At 36.5% G+C, this 16,557-nt stretch overlaps 1 protein-coding gene across 2 annotated transcripts in view; it reads right to left on the bottom strand.

Moving 5' to 3' along the window:
• Window positions 1-16,557, bottom strand: part of PHTF2 (putative homeodomain transcription factor 2) — a 112,789-nt gene that overhangs the window by 81,117 nt on the left and 15,115 nt on the right. For both annotated transcript variants that reach the window (XM_027574515.2, XM_027574516.2), the window contains exon 2: window positions 5,761-5,840. In XM_027574515.2, the coding sequence (XP_027430316.1) occupies window positions 5,761-5,805 (45 nt within the window). In that variant the 5' untranslated portion in view covers window positions 5,806-5,840. The remainder of the gene's footprint in view (window positions 1-5,760; window positions 5,841-16,557) is intronic.

The following is a 16,557-nucleotide window of genomic DNA, read 5'->3' as shown; positions in this document are numbered from 1 at the left end:
TAAAGACTTAATAGTACATATGAGAACACGGTTCAAGAAAAATAATTAGGGTGCCTGGGTGGCTCAGTTGTTAAGCGTCTGCCTTCGGCTCAGGTCATGATCCCAGGGTCTTGAGATTGAGCCCCGCATCGGGCTCCCTGCTCCGCAGGAAGCCTGCCTCTCCCTCTCCCACTCCCCCTGCTTGTGTTCCCTCTCTTGCTGTGTCTCTCTCTGTCAAATATATAAATAAAATCTTTAAAAAAAAAAAGAAAAAATTAATAGAGAAAATATAATAAACCCATTTGTCTGAGGCTCAGTACTTCTATTTTGGCAGGCCTTAATTTGCTATCTACTACTATAACCATTCAGAGGCAACAGAGGACTGCATAGGAAACAACATCCTGTTAGAATGCATTTCTTGTATATAACTTAGAACCCTTTCAGCCGTAAGGAAATAAAACTCCAGTTCAAGTGACTGAAAAAATAAGGTATTTATTAACTCTCAAAATAAGAAGTTCCTAAGTAGGACATTTCCAGAGTTAATTCTGTGGCTCAAAAATCCTGAAAAACTCAGGTTCTTTCCATCTGTCACCTTTGCCATCCCCAGCCTGCTGACAAGCTCCCCTCATGGAAGCAAGTCACTGTGACAGCTTCAGGCAGCAGAGCATCACCCACAATGTCCAGAAACAGGCAACAGACCTTCTCTCTCTCTCTCTTTTTTTTTTAAGTAGGCTCCACGCCCAACAGGGCTTGAACTCACAACCTTGAGATCAAGAGTCACATGCTCCACCGACTCAGCCAGCCAGGTAACCCCAGACCTTCTCTTTCATTTCATTTATTTACCTATGTTGAATTAGTTCATAAATGTAAAGCAATTAGAAAATGCCTGGCACACAATAAATGTCATATAACTTTTGCTATTAATATTGTTGGGTCTCTTTTTAAGAGATGGCAGACTTGTCTCAGAAGCTTCACATCTCATAAGCCAGAATTGGAATACACGACCCTTTCTTTCTTTTTTTAAAGATTTATTTATTTATTTATTTTAGAGAGAGAAAGCACGCTTGCAAGAAAGAGCATGAGAGGGGGTAGGGGCAGAGGGAGAGACAGAATCCCAAGCGGACTCTGTGCCGAGTGTGAAGCCTGATATGGGGCTTGATCCCACCACCCTGAGATCATGACCTGAGCCGAAATCAAGAGTCAGATCTTTAACCAGCTGAGCTACTCAGGCGTCCTAAAAGCTGAAATTTAATACTTCTTTAAGGTTTATTTATGTGTTTTGGAGAGAACTCGGGAGAGAGCTTGCAAGTTAGGGGAGGGGCAGAGGGAGAGAATCTTTAAGTAGACTTCCTGCTAAGAGCAAAGAGCTCGATCTCAAAACCCATGAGATTATGACCTAAGCCGAAACCAAGAGTCAGACACTCAACTGACAGCCACCCAGGTGCCCCAAGACATAACACTTAATCATCTGTGCAACTCTGAAATGCTCTATGTAGGTACTTAGTACACACACACACAAAACTGAACTTTACTAAAAACGTAGAGAATTTCAAGTGTCAGTCAAGTTGATGTTACTCAGACTAGTTTCTCATTTAAAATTAAACATTAAATGAATCCCACTGTTAGCTTATATTTAAAAGCCATTAGACATATTCATTCAAACTTTCTTGCTGGATATTGACTCCATAAAGGTAAGGACCAAGATCTGTATCATACAGTTTTTTCTCATTTCTACAGATGAAGTTAGATTTGAGGGTTATTTCTGGGCCACCCTTCTCTTATATATTCACCTCTGAAAATAAAACCTCATTCTCTCATAATTTGACCTGCGTATTTACAATGAAATCCTATGGGTCAACATCGTAGTGTGTCAATTATCTCTGAAACCACATAACTCCAGGCGCCTATTTAGAATGACTTCCAAAAGACAAATAATCCCCTCTCCTTAGGAACAAGAAACTAGAAATATGAAAGCACAGTATTATGTTATAAAAAACATTTAACAACCCGATATTAATAGAAACTATTCTGGGGTCTCCTAATTCCACTCTTGAAGCATTAATTGTTCCTCCGAATTAATGACTGAAAATTATTTTGTTTCAACAGGAACTTTCAAATTATTCATGACTATGGATGGCTCTAATAGTACAAAATGAAGTTTAAAATTAGATATTAAAGAACTTTTAAAAATCTCAAATAAATAATGCACAGAATAATTTGTTAAAAGGTACCTGATATCTAATTAGATCTTCTACACACATTTTAATACTTTAAAAATTTTTGTTTTTATTTTCTCTTGGAAATTTCACATCTGATATTAGAGTTCGTGGTCACAACAGTCTACAAATCAAGTCATGGTCTTTCAGGTTAGCTAGTGCTCAGTACTAAAAAAATATAAATATGTCACCATTTTCTAGTGAGAAAGGTGACACTACAGTGAATTACAACTAAACATATATACATATATATGTTTTTTTTTCAAGAAAATTCAAGGTGAACATTGCTTGGTTTTTATTTATAGTGATGCTAAGCTGAATATTATCAAATGGTAGTCACAAAATCAAAGAATGTTAAAATACTAATGTTTCAAAAATTATTTAATCTAAGACTTATGGGGTTCAAATCAGATGTGAAATTTTGTTGTGTTTACATATTAGATACACTTTTCTGGAAATAATATCCTGAGAACTTGGAAATTTCATCACAATTTCAAAGGGATGCATGACTGAAAAGAGTCTGAGAACCTTATCAAGTTAATGTAGAGAGTGGTAAGTGAACCTCAAAGAAATGAAATGATTTACCCATGGTCAAATAATCAGCAAGTATCAGCATCAGTACCCAAGCATTCTTTGCACTGAAACATAACCCCTTCTAAAAGACTTTTTAAATAAACATACATTTAAGAAAAAAACAAGTCTGTATGACCTAAGAGCAGTGAAAGGAGCTCTCAGGCTAATGATAAAAGGGAATAATACCAAGATGGCAGATGAGAGGTGTAACATGCGAACAACCCCCAAACATGGAGCATGGGACAGAGTTCTAGGAGGCCATTCCCAAGGGGGGCGGGAATGAACTATTGGAGTTAACTACTGGAGTACTTGAATGTGACAGACTACAACAAAAGGAGTTTCATTGTTCTATCAGAGACTTTGAAGAATTAGAAAAATCAAGCCAAAGGGGAAAAAAGTTGCACAGCCAGAAAATATCGTATATTACATGACACAGTTCTAAACAACAAAGCTTGCATACTGATTTAACCAAAATTTGTAGTCATTTGGGAGGACTGGGGGAAGGAAGACTGGGACTAAATCTTTATCATACAGTCAGAAGTCAACAAGTAACATCTATAATGAAATAATCAAGAAAAAACAAGGTTTAAAATCATAAAGCAAATACCACTTAAAAAAAAACAATCAATATAATTTAACAGGGCCCTGCTGCATTTTGAGCAGGGCAATTCTCTGTTGTGTGGGGCTATGTTAGAGCACAGATAAGCAAGCTAAGACCTGTGGCCAAATCTAGCCACTGTCTGTCTTCTTAAATTACTGAATTAGAACACAGTCGTCCCCATTCATTTCATTTACTTACATACTATCTATGGCTGCTTTTGTACTATAAACCAGCCAGCAGAACTGAGTAACTGTTGCAGAAACCCGATGGCCCTCAAAGCCTAAAATATTTACTATATGGCCCTTTACGGAAGAAATTTGCCAACCCTAGTTTAGAGTGTTGTATTACATTTAGTATTTTTTTTTTTTTAAGATTTTATCCATTTATTTGAAAGAGAGAGACACAGCAAGAGAGGGAACACAAGCAGGGGGAGTGGGAGAGGGAGAAGCAGGCTCCCCGCTGAGCAGGGAGCTCGATGCGGGGGCTCGATCCCAGGACCCTGGGATCATGACCTGAGCCGAAGGCAGACGCTTAATGCCTGAGCCACCCAGGTGCCCCGACATTTAGTATCTTTGATTTCCAACCCACAAATGTCAGCATTCCCCCAAAAGTAGTTATGAAAACCAAAACTTCACACCCCACATTTGCAACCCATCCTTCCTAATTCCCTACCAGGGATGAGGAGTAGAACTTTGGTTTAAGCTATAGAGAATTTAAAATAATTTCCTCTGGGGAGCAAAACTCCAGAGGTTGGGTAAGGATAGAGAATGGTAGTATTAGTTGCTGCTATTTTTTTTTTAATAGGCCTTAAAACAGTAATATTTCAAAGTATTCACATGTATTTCTTCAAGAAAATTAAATTTAAAAGCACAATTAAAAAATAGAATAAAAATCTGGTTAATAGTTCTGGTGGCTCACTAACACAAAATGTGTGATCACATTTGCTAGATACAATCTGTGACATCGGTGATGGTTGCTCTGGAGAATTTTTTGGTTGCACATATCCAAAGCTGCTAGGTAAATGACCCTCAGATAAGAAGGGTATTAGTGTACTCACTGAATGCAAGTATAATATTTCAAACCCTCTGTTACCAAGAAAGGTCAACCTAGGATGTTCTACAAATGATCTTCAGTGAAGTTCAAAATGTTTAACATAAAAAGCCAAATAGATTAGATGTTCAATAAACATTATTAATTCTCATAAGTAGACAATAAGAGAAACGCTTTCAAAGATCTATGTAGGAAATACAAAATAATTTTTGGTTTTATTTAATTCACTTTGAAGCTGATTGGAGTTTAAAGGCAAAGATGATACTAACATAGAGCTACAAAAGACTAAATTAATAGTATGATCAATGTCAGTACTTCTGAATCAGTACCTTGTATGAAACGTGATAGTGTGTATCTGTGGTATGTTCTACATAGAAAATAAATAACACATCTAAAGATGGACTGTATTCTTGGGTCTGTTTAATCTTTAAAGCACTCTAATTACAACTCCCAATTCAACTGAATTTACAAATTGTCTGATTTTACCCCCCATGGGAAAAGCTTTCAATATATAAATAATTATATTTTGTGAATAGGGACCTGAAGAATAAGGTACCAAAAATGTTTTAAAGTATGAAAAGAAACATAATTCACTACATACACTAAAAACTGAAAATACCATACATAACAACATACATTTTAAAGAGTGTAAACAACACTCCTCAGGAGTAAACTCTCCTACACAAGTACAGTAAATACTTTACTGTATTTTCAAAAAAGTGATTTATTCTCTTTCACTTCATAAAAAATTACTTTGCAAAACTTATTTTGAAATGTATAGGATACAGCTAGTTAAGTAGTTATGACAACTAATCCTAAAACATCAAAATAAACATTTTAATATTTTGGTTTGAAAAATACAGTCCTCAAAGGTTTATTTTACTGAAAAGATTCAGCTGTTGAATTGTAACTTAAAAGAAAGAGGTTAAGACTATAGTTTCTCAATATAAAACAGTTATAAAATTATAACAGCTCTGCTAACATAGCTATAAAAGAAATTAATGCAAGAAAAAAGTAATGCTTTTATAAAATGCAAACTATATTCAAAATCCTGGAAATCTGGCTTATATTATAGCTGAAAATAATTAATCTAGCTACTTTAATAATGTGAAATAAAAAGTGGAGGAAAAAATAGCATTAAGCATCATCTTTCTAACTTCTTTAGAAGTAAAATTAACACAAGGGAAACCAAAATACTCCCCCTTCCACTTGAAAGATCCTGAAATCTATTTGTCATTATTTCAGATAATATTTGACATAATTCCATGGCACCAAAAGAAAAAGTACACATTTTTAGAATAAGAATATTTAGAAGGTTGAAAACTTTGACTATGAACTTACCTTCTTTTGATACCAGACTATAGCATCTGTGACTTTGGACGCCATTTATTCCACTGAAATCACACATTCGTCATTTTAGGCTGTGCAAGAGAGAAAAACATACAGACGACTTTACTTCCACCTTCAAAAAAGGAGACTGAACAACATGCGTACTTAACACTCTGGTTACTTGCAGAGCAAGGGGTGTATGACTATACTTATATTACACCCTTCCTCATTACTATTTTAGCAACACATTCTTCTCAAGTAAACAAAAATCAGTTGCCATAATAAAAGGATCTTTCTATGTGAATTAAACACCTGAATTTTCTAACACGATGGATTTTTTAAAAAATAAGCCTTTTAAATAAATTTCAGAATCTCCCAGGTTATACTGCAAAGTCTTCATTTATAAATTCATATATGATAGAAATCAATTCATTCACTCCGTAACAGATCGGTTTTGCTATTGTTCCTATCTGGGAACTAACGCCAATTACCGTTGCTTAAGGACGGCTTGATAAAGATGCCAAAATTTATAATCATATTTAATGTTCCCTAGCACTCAGTAAACACCAATTTGAAGTAAAATCAAATAACTGGAAAAACTTAATTAATTTATGTTAAATACTAAACCAATATTAGAGTTAATTACACAGAAATAATTAATATTAAAGACTTCCCAGATATCAGTTTGCTAATATTTAGAAATTTACCACAGACCATTTCATAGGCATCTTGTTTGTGTTTGCCTAAAACAGTTTTGCATACTAAACCTAATGGCTCCTTAGCCCTGGAAAGAATTAATTCCAGGCTGATTCCAGTTAACTCTGGAATACTTCTCTGGTCATAAAACCCGGCTGGCATGGAGGGCATCTGGTATGGTGTTAGGGATGAGCCTAAACAGGTTCAAATGCAGACACTTGCCCCAGAACTCATTACAAACCAGGATCATCCAAGGCTACAGAGGATTTCGGAAAAATCCAGGGAGTAATGCACCGTAGTGAGCTGATCCTAGCATGCACAGATCTGTGACTGTACAAATAGATGCTACAGCTCCAGAGTTTGCCCAGAGTCCACAGAATACCAGAGGTTTATAAATCATTCTTGGAAGCATATTAGGATTCAAATTTAAAGAAAATTACTATCAGGAAGGTCAAACGTTCGGATGATCAATCTCTAAATAAAATTTAAGTCAGAATTTATTCGATGCCTGTATTTTTGACAGTGTTATAAACCAGATTGTTTTATTACCTTTCCCAATTCTGTCTTTAACTGACAAAATTCAAGCAAACTAGGTTTTGAAATTCCCAACAAATGCCCTGGCATTTTTCACAGAAGGAGCATAGAGTCAAAAGACCTGGATTCAAATACTATCTAGTATATAATATTTAAGAAGTAATTTAGTCTCGGGCACCTGGGTGGCTCAGTTGGTTAAGCGACTGCCTTCGGCTCAGGTCATGATCCTGGAGTCCCTGGATCGAGTCCCGCATCGGGCTCCCTGCTCGGCAGGGAGTCTGCTTCTCCCTCTGACCCTCCCCCCCATGTGCTTTCTCTCTCTCTCAAAAATAAATAAATAAAAAATCTTTAAAAAAAAAAAGAAGTAATTTAGTCTCTCTCACCTCAGTTTCTTTCACTTGTATAATAGGAATAACTACCTATTCATCCCCTTGAGGGTTTCTGTGACTGATGAGATATGATACATAAAATGCCTACCACAGTCCAGGATATATAGCAGCTGTTCAATTATAATTATTTTTATTATTAATTTTTATATTAAAAATTCTGCAAGCCAGGAACTGGGAAGTATTTGTATTTCCTTTTTAAAACATTGCAAATGTTTTAGAAAAGGAATGCATGCAATCGGTTTTTGTTGACATTTAAAATAAAAATAGCTACCAGAGTATCATAAAATCACAGTGTCAATTCCCAACTATATGTACATGGAGTATTTAGAGATTTCAAAGTTCACCTCCACTGAAGTTTCTCAGTCAGGTGTGGCTACTTTCATTTCTCCCACCAGTTGGGGAAGCTTTCCCTTACTGACTTAAAATCTCCCATTTTGGGTTTTCTGTCCTGGAGACCTCTGGGGGTAATTCATCAGCTTTAACACATTTTATCCCACAAGTTTTTTCCACTGATTCTGCTACAGAACTGTTCATAACAACATTACACCTTCATTATATTTGTTGAGACACATGCTTGTCGAGACACATGTTTTCCAAACTGGACGGAACTCTCCTTCTCCCCTCTCCTGCCCCCTCCCTTGCCAAATGCAAACTACAAAAAAATGGTACAAAAACCATGAGAATATCAACTTTTCACTTTAGCCTCCTTTCACTTCACCCAATCTTTAATAACAAAAATTCCAGATTATCTACCAAGATCCTCTCCTAATCCCCCAAGAGTGTAAATAATATTCATTTCATATACGAAATGTAAAAGGGTTTTTTATTCACTCCATATATTAATTGTATGAGATATTTAACATATTTGGGGAATATTTAAGTGGGTACATACAAGTACTAATAATTTTTTTAAAAAGCTTCAATGGAAGTGAGGAAAACATTGCCTCCTTCAAATAAAATGATCTTTTATTATCTTTTTAAGGTAATTTTTAATATACTTTGGTTTATATCAAGCTACACTTAGAAATAAATTTTGAAAATCAACTATAATAGGACACAGGGTATATGGAATGTTATAAATATTTTATTTATATTTATTTGGATCTACAGAAGTAAACATTCTATTTAAAAAAAACCAACACAAGCCTTTCTTCAGTAATGGCAAGGTTTGCTCTGCAAACTCATTTAGTAGTTTTTCCATTGTGTCAACCACCTTTCAGTGACACAAGTGGCTCATACCTATTTTTAAAACAGGCTTTACAGCATGCTGAGATAGTGTTCTGAATCAGACATCTGACAAAGCACACCCAGAGACACCAAATTTCACATGAATATAAACAACAAGAATAAGTCAACAAATGATTCCCTGAATAATTAAGATTATTTCCAAAGCCTTTCCAACTTCTTTGATTCTGACAGTCCAGGAATACAGGTTTACAGTCTATTATCATGACAGTTTGAACCAACTGTTTTAATGCTAAATTATGACATTAAAATTAATTCACAGGAAAAAAAAGAGCATAGAAAGCTTACTGGGTACCTTGAATTGAGAATCTTAATCTTTTTTGATCAACTGATCTGATAGAAGGAGGGGTATTAAGATATAGAAATAATCCAATTATAAAACCACAGAGCTAACTGTAGGCATAATGTTTAAATCTTGGTATAGTCAGTTAGTCTGAGCTAATGCTCTCCTTAACACTGCTTTAATCATTACACCTTGTCAAAACATCTGAAATTATTCTTTACCATGTCAAGGACCACACAAAATGCACTGGTGATGTCAAAGCCCGGGTGGAGGAAATGGAGGACTACAGGAGATCGTATGTTAAGTCTGCCTTTATAAAATCTCACTATCAAATAGAGTAATACCCACAGGTACTCTTCGTAGCCAAAGAAATGGTCAGGTTTTTAACCATTCCCTATGTTAGAAAAAAAGGCAGTCTATCAAATACTACATGTTACAATGCACTTCTCTCATTATTCTGAAACAAATTTCTCTGTTCTAGTAACGACTCTCACGGTGCTCGGAAACAACTTATGTCTGTCCCTGACACTTGGCTTTTGCTGTTATTCTCATTCCTTTTCTCCACTCATCCATCCTCTTAAGTCAGTTCAAATCCTACATACTCTCTAAGATGAAGCTTCCTACAAGTGTTCACTTGGGAAAGAAGTGTTGAAGCCTGATGGCTCTTCCAGCACTGATCTGTACTAATAAATCCGGTATTTAAATAAAAATGAGGGGCGCCTGGGTGGCTCAGGTCATGATCCCAGGATACTCTCTGCTCAGCGGGGTGTCTGCTTCTCCCTCTCCCTGCTGCTCCCCCTGCTTGTGCTCTCTGTCTCTGTCAAATAAATAAATAAAATGCTAAATAAATAAATAAGAGAAGCAGTATAGCTACACGTCATTTGATTACATATAAACACCCTAGAGGGGAAAAAAGAGGCATCTTTCCTCCTTCATGACTCTAATCCTCCAGTACATTATAATATGCAGTAGAGGAAGTAGAGCAGAGAAAAAGCTATGACTAAGTGTCAGAAGAATTGGGTTCTAGATCCAAGTTCTGACGCTAAATGCTATGTGCTTTTGAGTACGTTTCTGAGTTCTCTGGCCTTAGTTTCTCACCTAAGAGAATGTCTGCCACCTAGCCAAACATTCCACAAATCAATAAAGGCTAACAATTCCAATAACGTACAGGAGTTTCTCCGAATTCCTTTACTAACTCACCCAAAAACACTACTATTAGTTAAATCAATGTTACATATACAGAACTTAATATAGCAGAAACTTTTAGACAAAATGGAACATAGGTTATTTTTTTTATTTTATTTTTTATTTATCGAAGAGAGAGAGCACAAGCAGAGGGAGCGGCAGGCAGAGGGAGAAGCAGGCTCCCCGCTGAGCAAGGAGCCCAATGTGGGACTTGATCGAGCCACCCAGGCATCCTGAACACAGGTTATTTTTAAAAGGTAGTTTATGTAAATCTCCTTAGGCCCTGATCTCAGCATTATTCTGTTCAACAACCTCAGATCACTCCCTACTGCCTTTAGAAAACTATTTAGACCCACTACCCTTTAGAATTATATTCAGACCTTCTAAAATCTCACCCTAACCTACTTACCAATATTACTGCTACCATCCGTCTTCTCATACATCCTGTTTCAACCACACTACATTTCCTTTTTTTTTTTTTTTTAAGATTTTATTTATTTATTTGACAGAGGGAGATACAGTGAGAGAGGGAACACAAGCAGGGGGAGTGGGAGAGGGAGAAGCAAGCTTCTCATGGAGCCAGGAGCCCAACGTGCGGCTCAATCCCAGGACCCTGGGATCATGACCTGAGCCAAAGGCAGACATTTAACAACTGAGCCAACCCAGGCTCCCCCACACTACATTTCCTACACTTTCTACCTCTGCGCCCAAATTAACACGTCTTTCCAAAACACGGGGGATTTCCAGAAGAAGGCCTCCTAAATTCCACTTTCTCTACAAGTTTCTCCCAAACTCCTCCACTAAAGATTGCTTATCCTGTTCTATGTTCCCATTATACTTAATATATTGTTTTGTTTTTTATGTACTTGTTGATATGTGCCCCCATCCCACCCATAAATTTGAAAGCAGTCTAATGTCTTCGTTATCTCTGAGTTCTTCTACAAAACTTCTCTTTTTTGTATATATTAAACACAATGTTTACAAACCAAATTTAAAAATTGCTAACCAAAATACCCTCACAGATGAACCAATTTAAGGACCAGAATTGAAAATTCTACCCGTTCCAACTCCCGTACTACCGCGACATGTGTATAAACACAAAAACACACTTTCCTAACACTAAGAGGTATAAAAATATTGTGGGGGTGCCTGGGTGGCTCAGTCGTTAAGCATCTGCCTTCGGCTCTGGTCATGATCCCAGGGTCCTGGGATCCAGCCCCACATGGGGCTCCCTGCTCAGCAGGAGCCTGCTTCTCCCTCTCCCACTCCCCCTCCTTGTGGGGTTCCCTCTCCTGCTGTGTCTCTGTCAAATAAATAAAGAAAACTTTAAAAAAATATATTGTGAAGTATAATAAATACGGCGGGTTTTTACTGACATGTCAATCAACCAATATATAACTATCTGTAGATTTAAAAAGTACAATGAAAAGGAGTTAGTCAAACCTGCCACATCGAGTCTAACTTCATTTCTAAATGCTAAAATTAAATATAACTCCGTTGCTTCCTCCACAGCTAAAATAACCAGTTTCTTTACTTCAGAAACTAGGAACAAAACGGTCCTGTCCTTAAAAAGATAATAAATGCAAAGGTTCAAATCAAAATTTTTACGCTGATACTGAAAACAGTGAAACTGTGGGAGAGGGAACATGGTATGGGCAAAAGGAAATCTACTAGTTTCAAGGCTGCTATTTTCTAATCATGTGACCTATAAATTGTTACAATTTCTTAGAAAGTTTTTAAGCTGGAATGAGGATATGATTTCATGGAAATGTTGTGAAGAATAAATACCCCATACTACATGTTTAAAGTTGTTTTCAATCTTAGGATAGAAAAATGAAAAGCAAAATGAGGTCTAATAAAAAGAGCTATCTATTTCCTCTTACATCAACCAGTTCATAAAAAGACTATTTATAATTTTTATTTTCCTGCATGGCACCAATGTCTGTGTATTTTAGGCTAGAGGATAAAACCTAATTGGAAAATTATAGGCAAGTAACTTCTCTCTAGCTGTATGTACAAAAACATTTTGGGCTATTGTGAAATCTAAGAGAATCTCTAGAGTTCTCATCTTAATACTACCCACAAAGACCTCTGTGAACTTCGTGATGGGTACAACCAACCCACCCTGTATGTCCTTTAATGCAACTTTGTAAATTTCAGGGTATCTTAACCTTAGCATATACCCACAACATCTCTACTATTTCTGAAGAATTCTTTTGTGCTTTTTTTAAAAAAAATACTTAATACTTTTATTTAACTGCTGTGCCACTTGGAAAAATCAAATAGTTACAATCCATTTAAATGGTTTAAATTCCTCATTACTCCCAAGAAATTTTTGCCATCAACCAACCAGGCTCCATTCAAATATGGATATGTTATTACCGGCCTCTGGTAGAAACATTAACTAAATAAGTGGTCCAGGTACTCTTTATCAAAATAATAATGCACTAAATAATATTCAAATGGCTTAAAGATTTAATAGATCTTAAAAATGATTTTACTTAGATTAAAAAATGCTAACTATGCCTCATCAAAAATGCTATGAATAAAATTTGAAAATCATTACTTCAGAGATATTTAATCCAGTGTCTGATCATTTAATAAAAATACTTATTTACCAACATTACAAATACTGCACTATTCTAGGCACTGAGGATACAGTGAATAAGAAACAAGGTCCCTGTCATGATGAAACTTACACTTCAAAGAGAAAAGATAGAAAATGAACAACAAACAAGATAATTTTGTGCTGAAGAAGTGCCAGGAAGAACATAGGGAGAGATGACTGGGTTGAGGTGGGAAGTTTTGAAAACAATGGTCAAAGGAGTCCCCGTGAGATGATATGGGAATTGAGATCTGAAGGATGAGAAGAGCCAACTACACAAAGAATTGAGAAAAGGCGTCCTGAGCAGAGGGAGGAGCAAACACAAAGACCCTGAGGTGGGAATGAGCTTGGTATTTTTAAGGAACAGAAAGGAAGCAATGTGACACAAGTATAATGGACGTAAGTGACAGTGGTTCAAGATGAAGTATGAAAGGGGTATGAGGTCAGGGGTTCACAGGTACCTGCTCTTTGGAGTTCCTTTCTATTTGCTAAATGGGATGCCACCCAATTCAAAAATCACTGAACAAAGCCAACTGAATCTTTAAAATCACTCAGCTGAATTTTGTTTTTTAACAAAACTAACAACAGCTGCACTTTTACTTCTGTTAGTCCTAACAGAGGAAGTAAAGGGAAGACACCCAGTTTCACTTCTTACAAATTCAAGATACTAAACAGAAAATACAGAAAATTAAGCTCTTCTGTGAAGCTGTTACAAGTACCTCCAAGAAAAAAAAATAAAATGCATTTTCCCTCTCAAATCAACTCCTTTTTTACTATCTACCCAATCTGCTCTTCAAGCACAGAATAGACTCCTTCTTGTCTCTTTCCCTTTCCTACCACCACCCGTTCGGTATCTGGCACATAGGAACCATTTAGTAAATACGAAGGAATAAATTAATATAGTCTATTTGTCATACTGCCAAAAACACCTCTCATATAACCCTTCCCTGACCCACTAGCAGACCTGGTGCAAGTCCACATCATCTATCACCAGGACTATTCTAACAGCCTCTTACTACTTCTTCACTTTCTAAACTCCCGACCTCATCATGTCTATCTCCTCCTTAAAATTATCTAATGATTTCCCATTGCCTAAGAAAATAGTTTAATCAGTACAGTAGACAAAAGACCCTTTTTTTAAACAACCCAATCACAGATTTATCACCTTTACAATCAGTAGCATCCATCATCTGTATCCTCTCCCATGCACAACCTCTCACCTACCCTCTCCAATCTGCCACCCATATACATATCCTACAACCTAGCCATGTGGGCTTCTGAATGGACCATACATTTTCATGCTTGCCTTCTAGTCCTTGCCATATTTTCTCTGTCTAAAATAACTTTCTCACTGTTCTGACCTACTTGACAAGTCATATCAGATTCTTCTATGCCACGATCATCAGGAAATTAAATTATAAGAACATATCAACAGTGGTGTTCAAATGACTTAATTACTTAAAGAGTAATTTTAGATTTAAGTATTTCAAACTAACAGGGAAAAAAAGGCAGACTAAACACAGGCATCTAACTTTACTTCTTTACAATATATAACTGAAACTACAGCAAAGGCATACACATATAAGCACACAGAGAATAGAAAGAAAACAAAAGATGGGTTAGCCCGGTGATGGGTATTAAAGAGGGCACGTACTGAATGGAGACTCGGTGTTATATGCACACAAGGAATCATGGAACACTACATCAAAAACTAATGATGTAATGTATGGTGATTAACATAACATAATAAAATGAAAAAATAAAATTAAAATTAAAATGAAGCTTGAAATAAGATATATGACTAGTAACTGACCTAGAAGATCTGAGACAGCAGAAAACAACAGTAGACCAAAGAGAGTATCAATCCAATTTACATCATAAAAACCAACAAATTTTCAAAGACTGTGGCACAGGTTCCACTGGAAGTGGGAGTAAAGGTGGGACTGAAAGGAGGTCTAGTTGAAAGCTCTTAAAACAGATCTGCATTCTCACTGCATACCACTGTGTGACTATTTCTCCATGTTCCTGCAGATGATAAAGTCCTATGTGTATCTCTACAAAGACAACTAAGTAAAATTTATCAACTAAAAAAGTTAAAAGTATTTGCCTCTGGAAAAGGGAAAAGGTGGGTAAGGTGCTCTAGGGCTGTTATTTTTCCTAAACTTTGTATAACCATCTCTTTGTGATATTTTGATTCATAGTAAGAAATGCAGTTGACCCTTGAACACAAGGGTTGGAGCACAGATCCCCCTGCAAAGTTGAAAATCCACATGTAACTTTTGACCTCCCCAACACTTAACTATTAATAGCCTGCTGTTGACTGGAAGCCTTACTGATAACATAAACAGCAGATCAACACAAATCTTGTCTGTTGTATGTATCATATACTGTATTCCTACAGTAAAGGATGCTAGAAAAAAAGAAAATCATAAGGAAGAAAAATTACATTTGCAGTACCATATTTATGAAAACAAAATCTGCATATAAGTGTACTCATGGAATTCAAACCCCTGTTGCTGAAGGGTCAACTATATTTGGTCTTCGTTCCTATTACCAGCCCAGACCTCTTAAAACCCTTTGAATTTCCTATGGTGAGAGTGATAAAGGTGTCTTTTGTTATAATAGGGTGACTTTTGGAAAGCACCTAAACAAGGGTACTGGCTGCCAGTGGAGTCAACCATGTGATTAAAGGGTTGGAACTTTCAGTCCTAGTACCCCCTACCTTCCCCCAACCTCCTGCAAGCAGAGAGCGGCTGGAGATTGAGTTCAACTGCCAATGGTCAATGATCTAATCAATCATGCCTATATAATCAAGCCTCCATAAAAACCCAAAAGTACATGATTCAGAGAGTTTCCAGGTTGGTGAACATGTGGAGACTTGAGGAGAGTGGTGTGCTCAGACAGTATGTGCCCTTTCCCCATATCATGTCCTATGTATCCCATAACCATCTGTTCCTAAGTTTTATCTTTTTGTAATAAACCAGTAATCTAGTAAATCTAGTAAAATAAAATGTAAATAAAATGTTTCTCTGAGTACTGTGAGCCGCTCTAGCAAATTAACTCCAGGAGGGGTCATGGGAACTTCCAATCTATAGGCAAGTAAGAAGAACTGGTGACAACCTGGACTTGTGACTGGCATGGGGGGGGGGGGGGCAGGTAGCAGTCTTGTGGGACTGAACCCTTAACTGGTAGGATGTGATGTTACCTCCAGGTGATAGTGTCAGAATTGAATTGAATTATAGGACACCCAGCTGATGCTAGAGAATTGCTTGATGGTGTGGGAAACACATACACACTGGAATTGGTACCAGAATTATACTCTTAAGACACATATCTGTAGAACTTTGATAAAATTACAAGTTTTAGATTTCAATTTCCAAATAGTTACAGTTTCACAGTAAACTGGAATCCTAATATTCATAAATATTATTTGGTTATGTAAATATCTTCCAAAATATTCATTTAACATTTTGGACAACCACCTCTTACCTAATATAGTCTTCATTATTCACAGATTCTGCTATATGCAAATTTGCTTGCTATCTAATTTTAATTTGTAAACTCAAAATCAATACTCATAGTACTTTCGTAAGTAAGTATGAGATTTCGCTCAATATCACTTGGAATCAGGGAAATACAAATCAAACCACAATGAGATACCCCCTCACACCAGTCAAAATGGCTAAAATTAACAACTTAGGGAACAACAGATGTTGTCGAGAATATGGAGAAAGGGGAACCCTCTTACACTGTTGGTGGGGATGCAAACTGGTGCAGCCACTCTGGAAAATAGTATGGAGGTTCCTCAAAAAGCTAAAAATAGAACTACCCTATGACCCAGCAATTGCACTACTAGGTATTTATCCAAAGGA

The sequence above is a fragment of the Zalophus californianus genome, chromosome 12 (genome assembly GCF_009762305.2).
Source record: "Zalophus californianus isolate mZalCal1 chromosome 12, mZalCal1.pri.v2, whole genome shotgun sequence".
Taxonomy (NCBI): Eukaryota; Metazoa; Chordata; class Mammalia; order Carnivora; family Otariidae; genus Zalophus; species Zalophus californianus.
This window is presented reverse-complemented; position numbering and strand designations above follow the sequence as displayed.